This window comes from Eurypyga helias, unplaced genomic scaffold (assembly GCF_000690775.1).
Source record: "Eurypyga helias isolate BGI_N326 unplaced genomic scaffold, ASM69077v1 scaffold10611, whole genome shotgun sequence".
In the NCBI taxonomy this organism is placed as follows: domain Eukaryota; kingdom Metazoa; phylum Chordata; class Aves; order Eurypygiformes; family Eurypygidae; genus Eurypyga; species Eurypyga helias.
The window spans coordinates 16,288-37,458 of NW_010231495.1; the positions used below are offsets into that span (position 1 = coordinate 16,288).

The 21,171-nt window shown below is 39.3% G+C and overlaps 1 protein-coding gene across 1 annotated transcript in view; it reads right to left on the reverse strand.

The window, feature by feature from the left end:
- Positions 1–765: 765 nt before the first annotated feature.
- LOC104516683 (cadherin-6) overlaps positions 766–21,171 on the reverse strand; it is a 47,144-nt gene continuing 26,738 nt past the window's right edge. Inside the window, exons 4-11 of the mRNA XM_010161097.1 lie at positions 19,699–19,866; positions 18,038–18,225; positions 16,589–16,842; positions 10,686–10,822; positions 5,998–6,119; positions 5,079–5,196; positions 4,740–4,991; positions 766–1,517 (exon numbers count right to left, since the gene is read on the reverse strand). Of these exons, the coding sequence (XP_010159399.1) occupies positions 1,027–1,517; positions 4,740–4,991; positions 5,079–5,196; positions 5,998–6,119; positions 10,686–10,822; positions 16,589–16,842; positions 18,038–18,225; positions 19,699–19,866 (1,730 nt within the window). The 3' untranslated portion in view covers positions 766–1,026. The remainder of the gene's footprint in view (positions 1,518–4,739; positions 4,992–5,078; positions 5,197–5,997; positions 6,120–10,685; positions 10,823–16,588; positions 16,843–18,037; positions 18,226–19,698; positions 19,867–21,171) is intronic.

Genomic DNA, 21,171 nt, shown 5'->3' on the forward strand with positions numbered 1-21,171 from the left:
TGCTCCTTTTGTCCCAACGTGTGGCAGTCAGCTTGAGGCTACTACTCTTCTCCTGCATGTGACAACAGCCAGAAGCAGATGGATTGGAAAAGCCTGACTCCCATCTACCTAGCACAGTGTCCATCACTGAACTGGGAAAAGTAGAAAGGAAGAAAAGCACAGTTCTGATCTGCTCCTTCCTCCAAGTCATGATCTAATCTGGATCTGGATTAGCTGACTTTCCCCATAGCACAAGGAAAGTCTGTCTTACAACTGAGAAATCATCAATAAGAATTAGATTTTGGGGCTGCTGACCGCACACGCACGCACGTACGCACACACATCTCTCCAGCAATGCTAGGTCAGAAGAATATATACAGAGCAGTCAAAGAACTATACATACGTGTGTGTGTTAATATGATTCAGTGCACTGGGGGCAAGGGCAAGTTCTAGAAAAACACTTAGATTGAAGTCACCATTTGGCCTTCCTACTCTCCTCATGAGTAAAACGTATGTTTGATGTTTTTTCTTGTCTGACTCTACTTGTATAATAAACCTTCATTCCATCACCACTACTTTTGACTATAATACATAGGGTAAACTAGGGTACCTCATTACATTGGGTGTGCAATGCACAATCAACAGAGCAGTCATCTGAGCTGAATAGTCTGAATACAAGTAAAAAGAGCAAGTGAGCTTAAACAGTAATATACTCCAATTTACAATATAAGCAGCACAAGTAAAAATATTGCTCCCCGTCTGATCCTTTTTTCCCCCTCCACTACTGCCGTGCCTGTAAGATTGGCTTGGTAAACTGGATGCACTAAAAAATAAGAACTTTGCCTCTTGGAAGCTCATAAAATGATACTAGAAAAAGTTTCTAATCCGCACAGGCTGCAGTCATTAGACAATTTGAGCGGGTAGAACAGAAAACCCTTTCACACAGCTGTGGAGAAATAGAAAGAAATAGCCACTTCACATATGTCAATGCTGTTTCTGAAAATGAGGAAGGGAAAAAAAAAGACCAAGAAACAAAAAGGCAACATATTAAGAGTCTTTGTCACTGTCCATTGCGCCATACATATCTGCCAGCTTTTTAAACCGAGGACCCCAGTCACTGAGGTAATCATAGTCCTGATCTCCATCCGTAGTCACGGACTCCAAGGAGCTGAGGGACTCGGCCACAGAACCATTACCTTCGTACGCGTATGTCGCTAACGAGTCATATGGAGGTGCCGTTGGATCTATATCATTTTCCTTTAACCTTTGGTTAATGAAATCTCTGACATCCGTGTTATCACGCACCGTTGCAGTCCGCCGTGGCATAAAAAGCGTTTCCGGCACAATGTCTCTGCGTAGTTTGTTATCGTCTATGGCTTCAGGATTCCTCAGCGTGCCGATATCAAATGCCTGGGTGTCTTCCTCTCCGCCGCCTTCATCATTGTAACTGACAATGTTGTCTCTGATGTCTTCTTTGGAAATAATCAAAGGCTCTTTCTTCCGCTGACGTCTCAGTGCTGCAAACAGCACCACTGTAACTGGAAACAAAAGTAACAGGGGAAGGGAAACGGAAAGGTTAATCCCTAACTCCAGTAAAACCCCAAAAAAATACTGCGCCTCTGCTGGAATTCAAAGTTTTAAAAGATGTTTTGCAAAACCGCGAACACGCACGTCGTGTTTTCGGACTGTGCTCGCTCTGTCTGTGAGTACCTCGGGAGGTGAGATAGCACGGATCTGCACTAGAAGAAAAGGGACATCGAGCTTGTAAGGAGCCAAGTGGAGTGTCTTTTTGCCAGCAGGTGCATTTTTACCCAGGGTCATACAGCAATTTTTTTGCCTGGAGAACGGAACTAGTTTCATGAGAGTTGGGAAGGAAGAAACACTTTTTCCAAAATAAGTCATAGCAGGTGCTATTTACCTTGAACCCCTGAGAAAAGATGCAGCTTGTGCTATGGACAAGGCTCGTATCCGCTGGGCTGTGATAGAAGTTCAGCATGGTGAATGACTGGGTGTTTACAAACTAACAGAAGGAAGGAGCAGGGATGTATTACTACTGTCACTGTTGCTTTGGTAGTCTGAAGTCCACAGAGCCCAGTATTTCAGCTCTGCTGTGCAAACGCCAAAAAAAGACACATCATGCTGTCTTTATTGTTCTTTCATAGCAAAGCAAATCAAATCAGAAAATGCCTAAATTCATTGATAAGAGATGATAAGGTGGATCAAAATTATCTTTTGCGTCAGCTGTCTTTCTAAAATGGTGTGTGAGTCAAAGCACAGTAACTGTTAAAGACTTTTTTTTATTTTTTTGGCAGTCCCTTGTCATCTGTAACCCTGCCAATGACTGAGGACATTCCCAAAACAAAATTTTAGCCTTTAAAGTTTATCTTTTTAAGCTTCCTTCGACAGACAGAAAGTTGTCATTTAAAAAAAAAACAAAACAACAAAAAACGGCCTCCCTTGCAGGATTGGTTAGAGCAAGATGCTCTCTGTAGGTGTGCTCAAGAATGCTGTGGAGAAATCTTGTACTCCTTCTATCCATTGAATATAGAGGAATCCTAAGAAGATTGGATAAAGTAGGAAAATGCTGTAATTCTTGCTGTGTCTTTACCATAGGAATAGTGTGAGTAAGGGAGAATGTCTGTTAAAATGAATTGAAAGGAAGTAAGTGAGGTGGTGAAAATGAAGGAATTAGGAGTGCTGGTTCAGGTGGTAAAAGCTTCAGGCTCTCGCCCTAATGATGAGGATTTACTTCCTGCGTCATGTACAGGTCCTAATTTGAGTGATGCTTCTTTGCGCTACTGTGCAAAAATGCAGTAAGAGAGAATTCTTTTTCTCAAGGGCATAAAGCTGTGACACTGCGTGGGAGGACTGAGGGAAGGTATATGTGAGAGAACAGAGATAACTGGAGAAAATTTTGGGGAACTTGAGAAACACAGTGTTGATTTTGAATGGGCTTCCGGAATAGCAACTAGTAGAACTATCTGAGAAATCTTAGGAATTACAGTTTTTGCATGGAGGGGTTGCTGAAGTGTCTCATTAACAAAAAAACGTGTTACACAGAATATGCAAGGATGAGACTTTAATAACTGTGTCACATCTCTGATACTGGGGTTTTCTTATTTTGTGCTGAAATCGCAAGAAAAACCCTTTATATGTTAAAGTACATCACATTTATTTGTATGTCAGTGTTAAGCAGCATCTGAGGCCTCCTGATAAGCCGCCACATTTACTCAAACTGCAGATAAATCTAACAATTTACAGGCACTTTTTGTTGCTGCTAAACTTTAAGTAGTGGTTCAGGTCTGCCCAGAGTATTGTTTTTCACTCAGTAGTGGTTGCACATGCAAAGCCTGCAACCAGCCTGAAAATAGAAAATTATATAGCTGAGTTAATTGAAAATCTGCTTATGGTGCATGGTGGCATGAGCAGTAATTGACATAAAGTGCTGCTTAGCACACAGAATCAATTATTTTCGATTGACATAAAACAGGAAATCGTTTAATGTCGGATTGATATTAATGAGCACAGTTGTACTAACGAATGCAAGACTATCTGCAGTATTAGATTTCTTTTTCTGGTAAGGAACTTGATGCAAAGGCAGCTCAGACCTTAGAGGCGATGATACCACGTTTTGAAAAACAGTACTTAATGGCAAATTAAGGGTAAGATTGTTATTGTGGGAATCTTTTCTGAAAATGGTATAGTGCTTATCTGGGTAAGCCAGGACGTTACTGTTAAAGTCTGAGAATGACAACATGGTCATTGACTCATCACAGGAGAGGGAAATTTTGTTAATAGTAAAGACCAGGATGATTCTGCAGTGGTGATGAGTATGTGCAAGGAAGATAGGAGCATGGTAGAAAGAAGTGGAATCATTGAGGAAGCATTTTCTCCCCTGCTTGAACCTACTGCTGTAAAATTGGTCTGAATCCCTTCTCTCCTGGTCAGATACTAAGGTGACTAATACAGTGTCCCTGGGAATTGCCTGCATTGCATTGTACAGTCCTACCCAGATGACTAGACTGTGGCTAATGGCTGAAGGACTTATCATCTCCATTTGCTGTAGAAGGGGGTGGAACCTGAGTGAAGGGAATGTGAAAGATGTTAGCAACTGTCCTTATTTTTATTTAAAAAAAAATAATGACCACCTGTAAGTGCTGTAGCTAGAGACCTGTACGTGCTGCAGTATGTGCTGAAAGGGGAGGACCAACCCCTTTCAACCTCTTCATATTAACAACCTCTTCATATTAACAGGAGCCTGAAAGGGAGGACGCTGCAGCTTTTGAGACAGTGCTTTCATTGCCACTCCATTTCAGCATCTTTTTCCAACAGAATAGAAACACTGAGACTTGTTTCTCCTCAATTTAGACACAGGAAATTAATTGTTTTAAGTTATGTGGCCTCCTTCTATTGTCAGCAGAAAGAGACGGTCACCTGCAGAGGGTGATTAGTCTGGTCAGCCTCAGTACCGCTAAGGGGATGGGATGAACGTTTCTCTAGTGTTTCCTGTGCCTTTACACTGACCAGAGGGTGTAGCCCAGCTGTCCCTTCTTCCTTGGACATCGCTAACTTTTAGACAACAGATTAGATATGGTGTGTTTGATACACCACATCCATAGCAGCCCTCAGGGAAGGAAACACAATAATATAAATGCCGGATAAGGCAAGGACATCTTTGCTTTGCTTTAGTCCTAGCCTTGGTGTAATCACTTGTATGCAAAATAACGACAAAAGGAACAAAATGCCTCTGAGCTACTTACCGAGTAATATAATGATACAGAGAAGAATGGCAATAAGAGCCCCGGTGCTAAGACCAGTAGGATGAATCAAGGCTTCTGCGTTACAGGACAGCATCTTTCCTCGATGGTCACAAGCACATACTCGAATGGTCACCGTTTCAGTGCTGCTCTGGATAGGGTAGTCATTGTCTGATACTACCACTGGCAAGAAGTAGGTACTCACTTCATGCCGGTTATATCTGGTTTTTCGGGTGAAAATCCCTGCTGTGTTGTCTGGAAACACAAAGCACACATTAAATTTTCATCTGAAGACTGAAAGCGAGGATGAGATGTTAAAGAAAAGTCTTCCTAGAAATTCACCTCTGTTGTCCTGCAGTGTAAAGTTTGAGCTGCTGGCTGCCTCGGGAGCTAAGGAGAAGGAAAACTGATGTCCGCTGTAAGGGTCATCTTTATCAACGGCGCTTAATGTTTGTATCAGCTGAAACAATAAGAACAAAATTATCTTCAAAGACAGTGAAGCTGACGCTTATTTATGTACTCTGGGATCATAAAGCAATCTTCTGGTAGTCATTTTATTCTTCTGCTTTAAGGCAGCCGATGCTGCTATGGCGAGCTTAGCAAAAGTGATTGGTGTGCTGCCGATGCTGTTTAAGATCACCGTACTATTGTATCCCATACTATCAGCCAGTAACACAATCAATTTGAAAGTTGGCAGAAAAATCATGTTTCATTCAACAGCAGGCTTGGGTTGATGCCACTCCAGATGGGTAGGAAACCTTGGCATGTGACAAGCAATAGAGGTGAAAGGTGAGACAGTCCAAGCTGACTGCATATGTATCTACCCAAATCTCATGTCACAGGAATTGTTTGGCCGAATCTTCCAAATCATCTAATTTGAACCATTTTGTAATAGGACTGGTAGAGTGAGAGTTACCTGGCTGTCAATACTTAGATCACAGACAGGACCTGTAACAGTTATGGACCTGAAACTGTTTTTGAAGGAGACAGTGGCGCTGCATGAAAAAGCAGAGAATCACATAACGGAAATGAATCAGGGATAACAAGGTGCAGTACAGAAAACAACAGTGTAAAACATACTGTCACATTAGCTGCAAGAATATTAAGTATAATCAGATAGTGTGCAGCCACTGTTTAGTTTAATTTTGCGATGCTGACAGCTTGATGCAATGCAAAGTATACCTCTTGATGGGGTGATGCAAGAGTAGCAGAAAAACTCAATTAATTTGGAATATTTTCGTAGTACAAGCAGACAACATACCTGTTCTGACTTTGCATTTTCACAGACGAAGGTCTCGTAAAACATGGCAAACTCTGGCGCATTGTCATTTACATCCAAAACCTTAATGAACACTGGGACACGACTGCTTTGTTTTGGGTTGTCTGAAATGATAAAACCAGAAAGAATAGAGATTTTATATAGCCCAACTACTGACTCAGTGCAGGAGAAGACAGAGACAGACTTAGGGCCTCACTGCCTTAATTCTGTTCACTCACAACACTCTATTTACACTCTTTTGATTTCTGGATCATGCTATGGGGTCAATAGCACAAAATCATGCTGTATTATCATTACTCTGATTCTGTGTAAGCTACACAGTTAAGATTGGGTAGGAGTCCAGGACTTACAAGTTCCATCGAACACTTCAAGCATGATTATGGATGTATGTGTGATATATATATATATATATATAAAAATATAATACTGGAATTAAATTAAATCTATTTACTAGCCTAACTGATACAGTTTGGTGGCAACAAAGTTTCTAGAACACATTCCCTTCCTTAACTCTGAAATAAGAAGACTGAAGAGTCATGAAGACAGGACTGAGTGGTTTTTTTCCTCCACACCTGTCATATATAAGCTGTCCCCTACAAATCTTGTGACAGAGTTCCTTAAGCTATCATGATTGCCATTATGTTATATAAGTAGTAACTGTGGCTGTGATCACAGTTATTTTCTAATCTATTGTGAATTGACACTAAAATGTATCAGCTGAAGAACATAAGCACTATATACAATCTGCAGACCCTTGAATGTAAAGATATTTTTTTACCTATAAGGACTGTATAGTGCCAAGAGATTGAGTCTGATAAGGATATCCCTCAGCATAAAATACTGATGAAAATATTGCCATATTTCTAGATATAAATGAAAACATTTGGAGTTTCTCCACATTGTACGGACAATTCCTTTTCCTGTTGGACTGTTGGTCCTGTGGGACCATTCCTTTTCCTGTTGCAGGGAGACAGGCTTTAGTCATGAAGATACACAAAAGAAGGAAGAAAGCCAACAGGCAGCAACCTTGTCTAGGAGCCATGAATGGTGAAATAGGCAAGATTCCTCGGCAAAAAGTGACATCATAACAACCATCGATTTCTAAAAGGTACAAGGCCTACCCCCAAACCGATTTGTCATCGCCAATCAAAAGGAAACCAAGAGACATTGCCAGGACTTGATCTGTGACCTTTGTGCTCCATATCACACCAAATATTACCTAGGTCAGGTCACACAGACATACCTCAGTGCCTGGGAGTATGTGGGTGTGGGAATGTGAGAATGCAAAATCTATGAGGAAATGTGTGTGACTGAAATTAGTTTAATTTAAAACAAATACCTTCCCCCTCCCTTTCATGAGGGCTCACACCAACTTGTGCTACATTAATTTCCTACCCGTGTTAATATAGTTTATTAATGAAATATAGGCTATGATTCAAATGAAAAAAATAGTGCAATAAAATATAGCAGATCTAAGACTCTGTATGCTTCTACAAGCATTCATTATAGTAGCTTGTTGAGTTAGCCTTTAATAAAAATCCTATTACTGTGTTTATCATACTTTTATAAATTTGAAAATGCCTTCTCCAAAACTGGCACTGTGTATTTTTATTACACAGCTCAGTCATTTGGACAAAACATTGTGCTTTAAAGCTTCAGTCCCATTGAAGTTAATATGATTCCATTAGGCCTAAACCACTTCCTAATATAAACCACTGGGATAAATTCATTCAATGTATAAAATAACAGTTTATGTATAATATAGACTAGGCTGAATTTTATGCTAAAATACATCAATACAAATGTTGAATTTTTATAATAGACCGAAATAAAAGGTACTCATTTGAAGTTGCAGGACTATTGGCAAGACTATTTTATAAGGGCACACACCTTTCTAACAAACACATTCAAATATATTGGTGAACGTGTTTCTTTTCCTCTCAAGGATTACAACTGTTTTCTTTCCTGCTTTCTGAACCATGAACTACATATTTTCATTTTATTTCTAGGTGCTTAAGGTTCTTGCAGTTTAAAATGATACTGTAATAAATAAAAGCTTCATGAAAACTCTATGATCTATTGACACAGGCCTTTTTTCTGATTTAAAGAAAATATAATTTGAAATACATGTATACATCTTAAAGTATTTTTTTTTCATTTTTCAAATTATTTTGCAAATTAATTGATGTAGGTTAATTTGTTTGCATTTTCCTTTAATTACTGCTGGGCTCCAACTCCAAAAAGAGCTCCACAGACTCGACGAACTGCTTAAATCTATTCATCTCTATAGCACTATGTTTTCTCCTGAGCCAGCAACCACGCTGTTTGTTTTCTGAATACAGCCTCAAAGTCCTGCCAATGTTTTATTTACCCTTAAGTGCTGAGTAAAGAATATTTACAAATACTCTGAGAATTCTCCCTGGTAAATCAGCTGTAATTCTGCAGCTGTGAATCAGTAGCCCTGTATACTGAGTTTTATTGCCAGTTTACCTTCTGACTGTGGCACATGTACTGACCCAGCGTTTCACCAACTATTTGTTTGCCACATTCACAGCATGATTCTCCAGGCTGCTGAGCAACTGCAGCTCATACTCGTGAAAACGAACAACATTAAAAAATGGAGCTATTGGCACATACTGACAATTTTAGACCATAAAAGGCAAAAGAGCTTCCATATTTTCTTTTTTTTTTCCTACTGTAAAATGAAATCAAGAACAATCATCACTGAAACGTGTTTCTCTTTGTGACTTCACCATTTTTTTAAAACTTTTTTTATATCCATGGGAGCACCCATCTATCCAAGTGCGCATCCTGCCTGTAACTTAACTTGATATTTCTTTTGGATTACTTCAGTGATATATATCTGGAGTTTGATGTGATGGCATGTCCCTGAGAGCAATGAACGATTAGCTGGATTTTAGTGGAATAGGACTTCAGCAAGCCTTGCTAGAAATTAGTTTTAGCTAGGAGCATTAAGCAGGGGTGCTATCCAGCCTGGTCTCTTGAGACAAAAATTAGTGAGGTAGCCTGAATCAGACCAAGGCTCTTTTCAACAGTAGCTGCATTTCAGCCAAGGATATTGCCTTTGGAAGGCATCTACCCCAGTTATGCCAAATTCGGTCTAGGCTCAGTGAAGCACAGACTGGGAAGTAACTTGTTGCAGCCTGTAAGGATTCAGACTGAAGAGGAATGGTAATTAAGACTGAAGCCTGTGTCAGGCACAAAAGTTTTAGTTGAGAGCGTTTGGCCCAGTCAAAGGTCTATCCTTAGGGGAGGAAGCAAGGAATTCAATGAGTATTTCATATAGATGCTAAGTTGGTTTTCAAATAGTATACAATTTTCTATAGTGTATATTATTTCAGCTCCACTGGGATCAATGCAAGTGTGCTTCCTAAATGCTATTGCTATTCTTTCCTTTTTAGGTGTTTATTTTTCCCTTCCTTCTCTACCCAGGACCTCAGTGTGTAGTGTACAACCCTTGATCCCAGATCATTCCTTCAAAAACTTAGCAGAAACACAAACACCTGACTAACAGGCAGCCAGAAGTTGATGTTTGTTACAGTGAAAACCACATAGCTAGCATTAAAAGGTGCGAGTTTTCGAAAGAGGAAGGAAATTATTAAAAAACATCATTACTGGAGGCTCTAGCCCACTCCTCTTTTACATAACTCCATCTGCTTTCCTCAAGAGTATTGTTTCACACTTTTTCAGTTTTTAAAAAACCTACAGAATAAAGCAAGCTGGAGACAATTATTCCTTTGTTATACTTTTCTCTCTGTTCAGCAGCTGACTGATCCATATACACAAACATGCAACATAAGAAAGTAGAGCTTGTGTTGTCTCAGGTTATGTTTAAGTAAAAAAGCCATTTAGCCTCTGAGTTGCACCAGGACTTTGTGACGGTCGTAGAACTGTTGTTTGTATTACACCTATCTACCATTCCAACATGCTTCACAACCGTGGGCGCTGGGACTCCGCAACAGCGAACGGAACTGCATTCCCTAATATTTGAGCATGCTTATAGTTAATGTATTGAACTAGAGAGGATTGTTGAGGAAGACCACCTAGCACGCACATCCTTGTCTGGATCCCTGGCATTTCAGCTCCTCAAATGAACATGACTAGTATTATCACAAGATCACTTCTGCTGAGCAATCCTAAACTAAGTAACAGACTGATTTGTAACTATGACTCGCAATTTCAGAGGATGCAAAAGAAGGTAAAAATGGGAATCCTTGAAACTGATTAAGATCTGGGCACCTCGCTCAGCCCAGCCAGCTTAGTTGTGCATGAAATCACCCAGCCTGTGCTATATTCAGTCTGGATCAGACTGAGTTCAGCTATGGCATGCAGTTTGGCTTTAACCCATCTTGTTGCCTACCAATTTCAGAATTCAACAATCACGTTCAAAATTAACAACGACTATTACTGATTAGAAAACACAGAATTGTTACCTTTCTGCCCTGCTCAGCTAAGTGACCTCTTCATGAACTGTGTCCCTAGAAAACGTAAGTCGGCAGAGCACCTCTCGCAGAGTTTCCACTTCTTCATTAGTATTGAGTGCACTATCCATATAACCTGACATCTGTCCAGCTCTGCTTTCCACACGCTCAGCTAGAAGGCTAAATTCATTACACCAGGGACAGCGGCGGTATTTAGATTTGACTTACTGATCTCTGCTGCTATTACTGTAATGTTGTGCCATAGCAGTGTTTCCCGGTCAAGGGGTTTTGAAGTGAATATCGAACCATTTCCTGAATTGATGTTGAATACTCTGTCCATATCAGTGTGTCGATCTACAGAGTACCTGCAAGTACAGAGACAGGGGTTAGGAGAATGCTTTGCTTTTAATTTATATGTTCTTAAGCCATTTTCTAAGACTACACGTCAAGCAGCTAGTAAATGGGGTTGCCTTTTGTTTTCAGCGCAGGCTTCGGAGTCTTTATATATCTGCACAAAGAGCTAGTTCTGAGCTACTGGATAATGACACACTGGAGGTTTGAATTAGAAGGTGGAGCGTTGTCACTGAATAAATGAATTACTGCGGCATTTACATACCTCTGAGAATCATCAAAGCTTTGTGTTTAGTTAGAAATGTGAAGTCTGTGTCCTGAAAGATATGAAGTTTATTTTAAGGCTGAGTTGGCTTTCCCATTATAAAACTGTCTTTTAATGGTTTGATATCTCAACTGCTGCAAATCATTTCTGATATAAAATTTGACAGCTGGGGTGCATTTCTGCCTTTTACTTCCCAGTGTTTAAAAAGACTGCCCCCCACCCCCAACAAGTCAGCACGGAAGAGAGATTCATTATTCCACGGTACATATCACATAACGATTTACTATAATTCATTAAAGCTAACATGCTCAGCCCTGCTTGATGGTATCTAGATGTGAAAATGAATGTAACGAACTCTGGAGGAGCTCAGAGTCTAAATACGGATTCAGATTTTCAATCTGATCATTCGCTTTTTCTCCTGAACCTAATCCAACTTCAAAAGCAGAACCCTCCATTTCACGGGAGAGGGTGCTGCCACCCTGATCCAAGTGCCATGACTCTGTCTTGTCTCTCGTGAAGAGAAAAATGAATGTATAAATTACGGAGGTTTTGACAGAAATATGTCTCTGCTGTTGTGAAAGCAAGAATACAATTGCATTATTCTGCTCTTGTTTCAAGCCCAAATGTGTGCTCATGTACAATCCAGGACGGAGCCTTAGGAAGCCCAGTGTGCTCCCTTGGTCTCCGTGCAGGCCACATGGATGGAGACAAGGCAGCTGCTGCTGTCCCTTGTGTGCAGGCAAAGACAAAGGTGCCGCTGATCCGGTATGCAGCCAGATGAGACCTGGGCCAGGAGAAGGACTGGCAGAGTTTGCCGCCACTGCAGAACTGAGGGGCTGAAGAAAAAATTCCACTCCCTGCTCTGCCCTAGGAGCAGCTGCTCAACGTGTCCCTTCTTCTGCACAGCCTTCCCAGTGCCTGTGCAGTGTCTCTTAACTTCGGAGAATAGAAGGGAATAGAAGAGTCCAGTCGAGACGTGATTCTGACAAACTAACTTGCTACCTATCTTGTAACTGCATTTTCTTTTTTCCTTCTTTGCAAGTTAAAAAGAAAAGTTAAAAGGGATATAATACCCAGAGCAAATTAGTATGGTCTTATACTAAGATGAGAATTTTTGTGTAGCCTATCTTCCTAAGCAAGAGTTAATTCTTTACAATAAATAGTTTTTCTTTTTCTGCATGTGATTCCCGTGGAAACAATCAAATGAGATTCAAAGGTACTCGCCCGGCTAACTGTTTTTGGTAGGACCTTGCCAGTTTTTCAGGAATTGGTTCGTTTTTTTTCGTTGCTGACACTAACGGTGCCGCAATTTCAGCGTCATGAAGCCAGCCGCGGCGTCACTGGCCTAGTTCCTTTGTGCAGCGTTGTAATGTTACCGTGTGAGAAGGTATGTCATAGGCAGTGCTGATGGAGGGGACAGCTCCAGCAAGCTGTGTTGTTCTGGCCAAATCTAAATACTACACGTGAATTTGTTGACTTAGCTGAACTGTTTGATGGAAACAAGTTTATACAAACTGGTCTGACTTGCTTATATTTTGGGAAAATAACTGCTTGATATGGTAAACATTTCATTTTAACTTTCATTCATTCAGGCTTTTACATGATATTATGTTGGTATTTTGTGAATTCAATTATTTTTTCAGATATTTTGTAGCTCATTTCCATATCTTTCAGCTGAAATACTTTGGTGTTTCCATTTTGCAGTAAATCTAGGTTCTGCACTCCTATTTGAAATGTAATATCAGTATTTTCCATAGATTAGCTGTCCCAGCCAACTGTAATAGTATGTTTCAGGCTCTTATTCAGCAAGATATTTCAGTAAGCGACTAGCTTTAAGCATGAGTTGTCCTTTTGTTGTTGTTTTTTCTTCTTAATTATGCTTTCACTTATGCTTCATGTTATGAATGGACTTGAAATATCTCACTGCCTTCGCACATTTTAATGTCTTGGCATACTGTAATCACTATCATTAATTTGTAAGTTTTCCCAAATTCAATCTGTGGTACAGTATCTGGAAGGAATGAAAAAAACCCATATATTCTTATGGACTTTTTCTAAGGTTAGCAGAGCTATAACACTGAGGACTTCTTCAAGATATTAAGAATTTTTAATATAAGTCCTTATAAAACCTTAGGCATATTCAGTCATTTGTACAGAGGAAAGTTAAACTCACCAAAAAAGCCCCCGAAAACGCCAAAACCAAACCAGAGAACAGCTTCTTAATGAAATGTTAATTTTATTTCTTCACATTCAAAAGAAAATACATACAAGGTCAATGCAGTTAAAGTATATTCTAATTATACCATTAACCCGAGTCTACAAGGTTGATTTTAATAAGCTAGACTGTCACTTCTGTTTCTCAATTTGTATAATCCAGTCTCTTTTGATCAAAGGCTGTTAATTATGTTGAATTGGTGGTGATTCTGACTTATGGATCATAACCTAGTAAGAATTAAGCAGACAACATCAAACTCATTTTTACATTTACTTAATGAAATTACTGGTGCGTATTTATCAAGTTTCAGGACTTCATCCCTTTCAAACCTTGAGGAATTGACAAGCTAGGATGCTAAAAGGTTATTTATGTAGATTCCAGAATCTCCTTGTACATAACAGGAAGAAGGGGAGGGTGAAAAAATCTAACACATGCAAATATGTTGTCAGTAAAATACACAAACAAAATTAAGCCTTACATTTGTTTGCAGATCATTTTCATCTGGGATACTTTAGTAAATCAAATCACAGCAGGGAGACAGTTCCAGTGACTGATGAACTTCATTATGCCTCTGAGGAGTTACTATAGCAAAAAAACTCAACTAGCAATTTAAAAAGATCTGATGTACAATACAGCAGTGCCGGTTGCAGCATTATTCTTTTTCAGTATGCAGTGGCTCATAGTATTTCTGTTTAGATCAAGCAGAAGCAGAACTTTTTTTCTAACACAGCTGGAGTGTTACTCAGGAGTGTATTAATGTTGCTACGCCTGGATGCGTATCCAAATATAGCCAAACATCTATTTGTGTATTTTTGTTATTTTCTTAATGTCATGACACAGCAAAGCTTCCTTATCAGGCCTGGACTGATGACATGTAGCTCTGCCAACACACAGGTCATGAATGATTATTCGCTCTTACATCCAGGGCAGATATCCGCTTCGTGTTTTGCTATTGCTTCATTGTCTTCTGATGTTCAGCAGCTTTCTTTCTAATGTAACCACAAGTCAGGAAGATTTGTGGGTCAGGAAGAGACGTGTGTGTGTGAATTTTTCATAATGTATTTTCATAATGATATTGTGAAGGTTTCCTTTAATGGAAGATCAAAGGGTCTTTCATCTAACAGAGTTAATTTGTTTAAAAAGAGAAATCTTCACTCAAGTAGAGGAGAAAATGGACGGTTTTCATTGTAATATCAAGTGTCTAAAGATTTTATTTTTAACCGTCAAGAAAAATTGACAAGCAAGTGACAAGTCATATATATACAGTCTAATTGCATCTTTCTCGAAGCTCAGAGTGAAAATCGGATTTAGCATCTCTATTGCATGATGGAAAAAAAATCACCCTGTCAAAAAGGATGCAGACTCAACCCGTGCCCCTAAATTCTAGGAGATATTCGAGATATTAGCACCATAAAATTACATTTATTACAATCTAACGTCTCTCAGGCTACTGCTTTCTTCTGATTTCCTTCCCCTCTTACTGATTTTCATGTTTCTTCTTGCTGTGTTTATTTCTATTACTCTAACCTCTTCCTCATTTTTCTTTTTCTTCTCCTTTCACCTTGATTGCTGCATGCTATTAGAGTATAAAGGAGACAAGTTTTATGCTGCACTGCATCAATTTTGACACCTCTGCTAAATTTTGTTCAATAATTACGTGGTACTTTAATATGCACAGTACCTAGACTACAGTGAAGAACTGCCCTTTGAAAGATAGGTAAGTTGCAGCACACACATTCAATTAATAGAAAAGAGCCAGTAGGCAGTACACAACAATGAACAGCATAATCCCCATCCACGGTAAATCACTTATAATTAGGAGCTGGTGCTGGTGTGAAATGCAAATGGTTGTAGTTATCACCACAGGGAAGCAGAGGGAAGCAGGGAAGACCGCCCCTCACTATCCAGTGCCATTAGATGTAAAAGGGCAGGTTCATATGGAGGCTGGGAGGGGCCTGGGTATCACCCCAACCAGTTTTTCATCTTCATGCTAGCTTGCCCAGGAAGACATGCTATAGAAGGTGTTTATTCTGTCCCTGGGCTTCACCAAAGTCAGCAAAACATTATGTTGCTCTTTAGGGTTACTATGCTCTGCTAGTCCAGAACTCCATATAATCGTTGCATGTTGAGACAGAAATGAAAGCAGACCTTAATTAAAATTGGAAGGCTTAGTCTTGAGCACAAATTCGTGTGCAGGGCATTGCATCTAAACTGAAGACAGAGGGTTTCTCCCAGAAAAGGTTTGAAATCTAGTTTCTTCAACTAAGAAATTATGATGATAATATTTACCCCCCTCCCAAGATGAGCTGAGAGCTTAAAACTTACTCATGCCTCATAAACACTGTAAGATATCTTGATGAAAGATAGTTGTTTGCAGAATTGCAAAGTATTGATGGATTGGATTTTTATTAAACCTGCATTGTTCTATTTAGATCTTGGGACTACTATTGCATTTCCAAGGTGCCCAACCCAGAGACATGATGAAAATTGACCTGGATTTAATATTGCTGTATTTTTCATTTCCTCCCCTTACTGCCTTGTCGGTAGCAATGAACTTTAATTAAAGGACACAACTATTTAAAAGTTATTTTATACTCTATCCAATATGACTTAAGTATTCCAGTATGCTTTCAAATGTGCTGAAACAACGTACTTGTTAATTTACAAGAAGTGAAGGCTTAGGTTTAGGTCCTCTAACCTCAACATTTCCACCACTTCCTCTGTGACTAGTTTATTGATTCACAGCAAGTGTAATTTATGAAGTCCACGATACTGATTCTTATCTTACTAACCTTGCACTGATACAAGTGAGATCAGAGTCTGTGTGTGCACATGAGCTGCTTTTAAGGCATTTCTACTTGCAGTTTAGAGAAGGTAAATGTAACCTTTGTTAAGCAGGTCTGGGTGGATAGAGAGAAGAAAGAGCTGCTGAATCACCCTGTCATATAGCCAAGAGGATGCACTGCACTGCACTGGAAAATGTTAAAGTGGGAGGAGAACACTAACATCTTCTTAGTGCTCTTTTCTTAGTAAATTCTTCCATGGTAGAAATAACCACAAACATCACTTACTGAAGAGGATAGGATGTAATTCAAGATGCAAGGGCCATGCAAACACAATCACACATACATAGGTACACTCAACTGTGAGAGATCATTTGCCATCTACAATACTACATACTTAAGCACACCTAAACAATTTCATTGTTAAACATGGAGGGTTTTTTTTGTGTGCTGACATGCAAGAGCAAAATTAAAGTTGTAAAAAGTTTACACGCAAGCTGAAATAGTCTATGCTTACTTGACAGGGTTCTTGGCAGCATCTGGATCCTGAGCAGTTACTGTTCCTATTACGCTGTTTATTGGAACATCTTCTTTCACTTCCATTATGTATGCTGGTCTGCTGAACACAGGGGGTTCATCTACATCCTCCACCTGAATTCTGACTGTAGCTGAGTCCTTGAATGGCCCCAGGTAGAGGAAACGAGGGTCCACGTGAGTATTGGTAGCTTCCACTTTCAGAATATACAGGTTTTTATTTTCAAAATCCAGTGGCTGGGAAGAGGGGAAAAAAAAAAAAAAGAAGTTTGAAAGGTCTGTGGGGACTGCTGCGGCTTGCAGCCATATGAGCCAAATGAATGGGTGCATGTCATGGAGAGGCCTGTACTAGATAACATGTGGCTGAAGTGGAATTAAAATGCCAGCAGAAAGGAGAAAGACAGGGCTTGATGCCACTGATGATACCGTATAGAAAAAAGCCCACACTTTTTGCAGGGAATTCTATGCCGGGAAGCCCTAAACATCAGTTAATCTTCCTTCTCAGGTAGTCTTAACTTGTCATGCCTTTTATTCTGTCATTTTGGGTATTTTGATGTTTTCTTTTCTATTCCTCGCCTTTAAGCAACACACACTAAAGAGGGCAAAATTTTCTACGAGCTGCTTGTTTAAATATTGGCATTCCATCACAGCAACGGAACACTGTGACATCTAGTGTCTGGACATTGAGGACCACCCATCTAGGGAAACATGACTTCATGACAGGCTGTGGCTATATCACACTCTATTAGAAGTATGAAGAAGCAGCATTTAGCAAGTTACAGTACTTAGAGAAATGTGGGGAGAGAGTAGTCACCCCGTTTTTCCATTATGTTTCAGAAGATTCACAGCTTCTGTCAGAAACAGACAGAAATGCAAACAGAGATAGACTGATATCATAATCAACCCCTGGAAGGCATCTCCTAAAAAACAAGTAACGACAGGTGTCGTACGGATATCAACGAGCAAGTGCATGTTCGGAAAATCTACACAATGTCTATCGAGTGATGACTGAACTCGAACTGATGGAGGATGATATCTGTAACCTTATCAAACTTGCCTGATAACCCACTGCAAACAAAATTTCTCAAACCTTTTCTGACGGCCAGTGTGCAGCCTAGTAGACGATGTCCATTGTGATCCAGCAAGGTACTGTGAATTTTTTTCTAAAGCAAAAGCATGCTGATGGATTTATTAATTATATTTTTACAAAATGTGAGTCAAAAGAAATTTGTCTGTGTACTTTAATGTAAGAGGAAGGACCCCGATTGCTTGTATAAAAGAAACTTCACAGAGGCGATGTAGAGATTCCTAATATATAGCATTCAAATTAATAAACAACACATGTTGCAGTAAAAATGGAAAACAAATATGTGCTAGATAAAGTTTTGACTGGTATTTCAGAGGCTGGGATTAAGTGTGTTAAGATGTGTACCTTTTTGACAGTTATAATTCCTTCCTGTGTGTCCTTGTCCGTGGTAATTCCAAACATGTCATATCCATCCCCCTCAGTGATGCTGTATTCAATCTCTGCATTTTCATCCACGTCAGCATCATTAGCTTTTATCCTGCCAACTGGTGAGTCAGGTGGTGTAGACTCAGGAGCTCTGAACTGGTATGTGCCTACAGCAGACAGAGAAGGAAATTTTGTCAGTCAATCTCAGGCTGCTTTGGACACCATCTCTCAGCCCACAGTCAGTGCTGGGCATGCGCAGGTGAGCTAGTGAGTCGCTGTGTCTTCAGGCCTTCCTGGGGCAACAGCCTTCAGCTTCTGTCTTACTTTCATGTGGGTAGAACTAACTTATTTTTCTATCAATTTTCTAGTATGAAGGATGGGCATTTTGGTTTCCTACATTCATGTGTCTTCAGCAACATATCCCTTTCAAGACATAATCAGGGTCTCTGATTGCTCTATCAAAATTGTATACGAAAAATGTCTTGAAGCCAAAAGACAACTATTAAGAACTTCCAGAGGCCAATGCAGCTTAGTAACACTACATCAAAATTCAGCCCAAATGCCTATTAATTATGTGCTACATTGAATTCTCCTTGGAAAAAAAACTCTGCTTGGGGAATGTTGGCATTATGAAGCTGTATCTTTGGCTTTTATATTGAAGACACTTATGTCCAGAGATGTATAATTAACTCATTTGAGGCAGAGTGCTATATTTTTTCGCTTAATTTAAATGGAAACACTTTGCCCATAGCTAAGAACAGACTTTGAACTTAAATGACAAGTTGCTTCCAGTAACTTTCCCAGTGACTTAACCGCCAAAGCTTGCTGATTTATTTGATAGTATCTGCAATTATTTTCTCTAACAGCTGCTCTTGACTTTTACACACACTGACACTGTGATACACACACTTCACACTTAGACCAGGCAAAAAAGAAGAAAGAGAAAGAAGGAAAAAAAGAAAAAAAGTCGATGAAAGACGAATCGCTTTGAATCACTTACAGCCATGAATGGTCATTAATGGAAAGTACTTTCTAAGAGATCTTGCTCAACTGATTCCCTCAAATACCTCAGATATCTACCAAATGATCTGAGACAGGGGAAGGAAAATAGAAATACCTCATGTACGTATGTATATCCTTTTGTTTCTTTATGTAAAGAATATAGGAAAATCCATTGAGGTAAATGCTTCCTGGGTGTAAGTATTCATTTTCATAGAATTGCTCTTGGGATCATTTTATGTACTTAAATAAATACATTTCAAAACTTAAATATGTTAGATTAGAACAGATATCTTAAAACACAGTCAACCACGAAGTCTAATAGAAATAATATTGATCAAGAAATATAGATTATGTCAGTCAAAGCTACTTAATGAGTAGGAAGTATAATGTTTCTCTACATTAATGCACCTCTCCCATTATCTACTGTAAAGTAAAAATAGTAAAGATATGTTTCCCAGTTATTACAATTATTCTTAGCATGATGCTACTTCTTGCTTTTGTGTTGTCTTTTTCTTTCTTAAAAGAAGTCTGATACTCAGTAGATTTATGACAGCAGAAACAATATCTGAGGTGAAAGCAGATACAAACCAATTGTTGACCATTTTAATGTGTAGACAAAGAACGTAAATGTTCCATACTCTGTGGGAAACGAGGCGGATTGTCGTTTACGTCAGTCAGCGTGATGTTCACAGTGGTGGTTCCTGATAATCCGCCCATCTGGCCTCCCATGTCCTTAGCCTGGATGACCACTTGGTATTGCTCCCTGTTTTCACGGTCCATGTTTAGCAAAGCAGTTTTAATAATGCCTGAAAACATGAAAATTAAAGAGGGGGAATTCACAAGTAAGGTACTGACTTTGATGAAATTCTTATTAAAAAAACCCTACAGCCTAAAGAACAAAACAATCTCTGTGTAATAAGTAAACTTTGCCCAGTACAAATATTTACTGTTATGAGATGGCACATTAAATTGCAGACTTGTCATATCATATCTCAGGCTGCTGCCTATGTGACAGACACAGTATTAGTGGCATCACCAGAAAGATGTTCTACCTATTTGTGAGCAGTGTGATTTTACATAACTATTCACCCCCTTTCAGTTCAATGCTAAAATCTCTCACTGAGCTGGAAAAAAGTCTCTGTTCATTATAATGTGCTCCATCTTTTCTCTCCCGTTCTGTCAATATTTTTATTTTGACAGATATGGTAGGGGGGATGGGGGGAAGCTAACTTCAGTAAGACATCATTAAAGAGGCAGTACAACAACATTAACTGGGAGAAGAGAAATTAATTAAGAAAATTATGAGCATCCAAGCATGCCCAAGTATACATTCCTATTTATAAATTGATTGAAATGATTTTCTTCAAAGGCACAAATACCAGTTATGAGGCCAATGCCTGCTGAAATTCAATCATTCAGATTTACCATGAAGTAAAATATTTGCATTTTCAATGGGTCTTTTAAGGCTAAGAAGTGTCTCCTTTGTAGGCAAAAGGGATGAAATCCAAGTACTGAAATCCATGGCAAAATTCAGAGCAGCTTCGACAGAGACTTATCTCAGTCTAGGAGTTTTACAATTGATTTCCATGGCAGGAAGATCAAGCCTGTGGTTTACCTTGCTTCCCCTCTGTGCCCCATACAACTCTCTTGCTAAAAAATTATTACTGGCGAACTCCCAGCTACATTATCCTTATTATAACTCTAGATAGAATAGCACATGGTGTACTGTCCAAGTCAGGACGAGTGCATCGGTGCAAAAATCCTTGTTTATACTATCTAATACCTTGTGCTTGAAGGGAAGCTTCCTTTGATCTTGGCTCTCCTTTTCAGAATTATGTACATTTTTTCACCTCAGGTTTTTCTTTGATACACCTAATCTCTCCCTCCTTTTCCCTGCCTGAGTCTCTAAGATTTATTTAAGAAACAATTCTAAAACCTGACTAATTCTCTGGGATAATCCATTCCTTTCCTGTAAGGATGCTGAGGAGGACTGATTTCTCTAGCTTCCAGCAACCTATCACAGTGGATGCTCCCATTTAAGGAGTTTCTTGCTATCCTTTGTTTCTCGTTGGGGAATTTTGTTATAAATCTTGGGAAAAGAGTTATCTGTG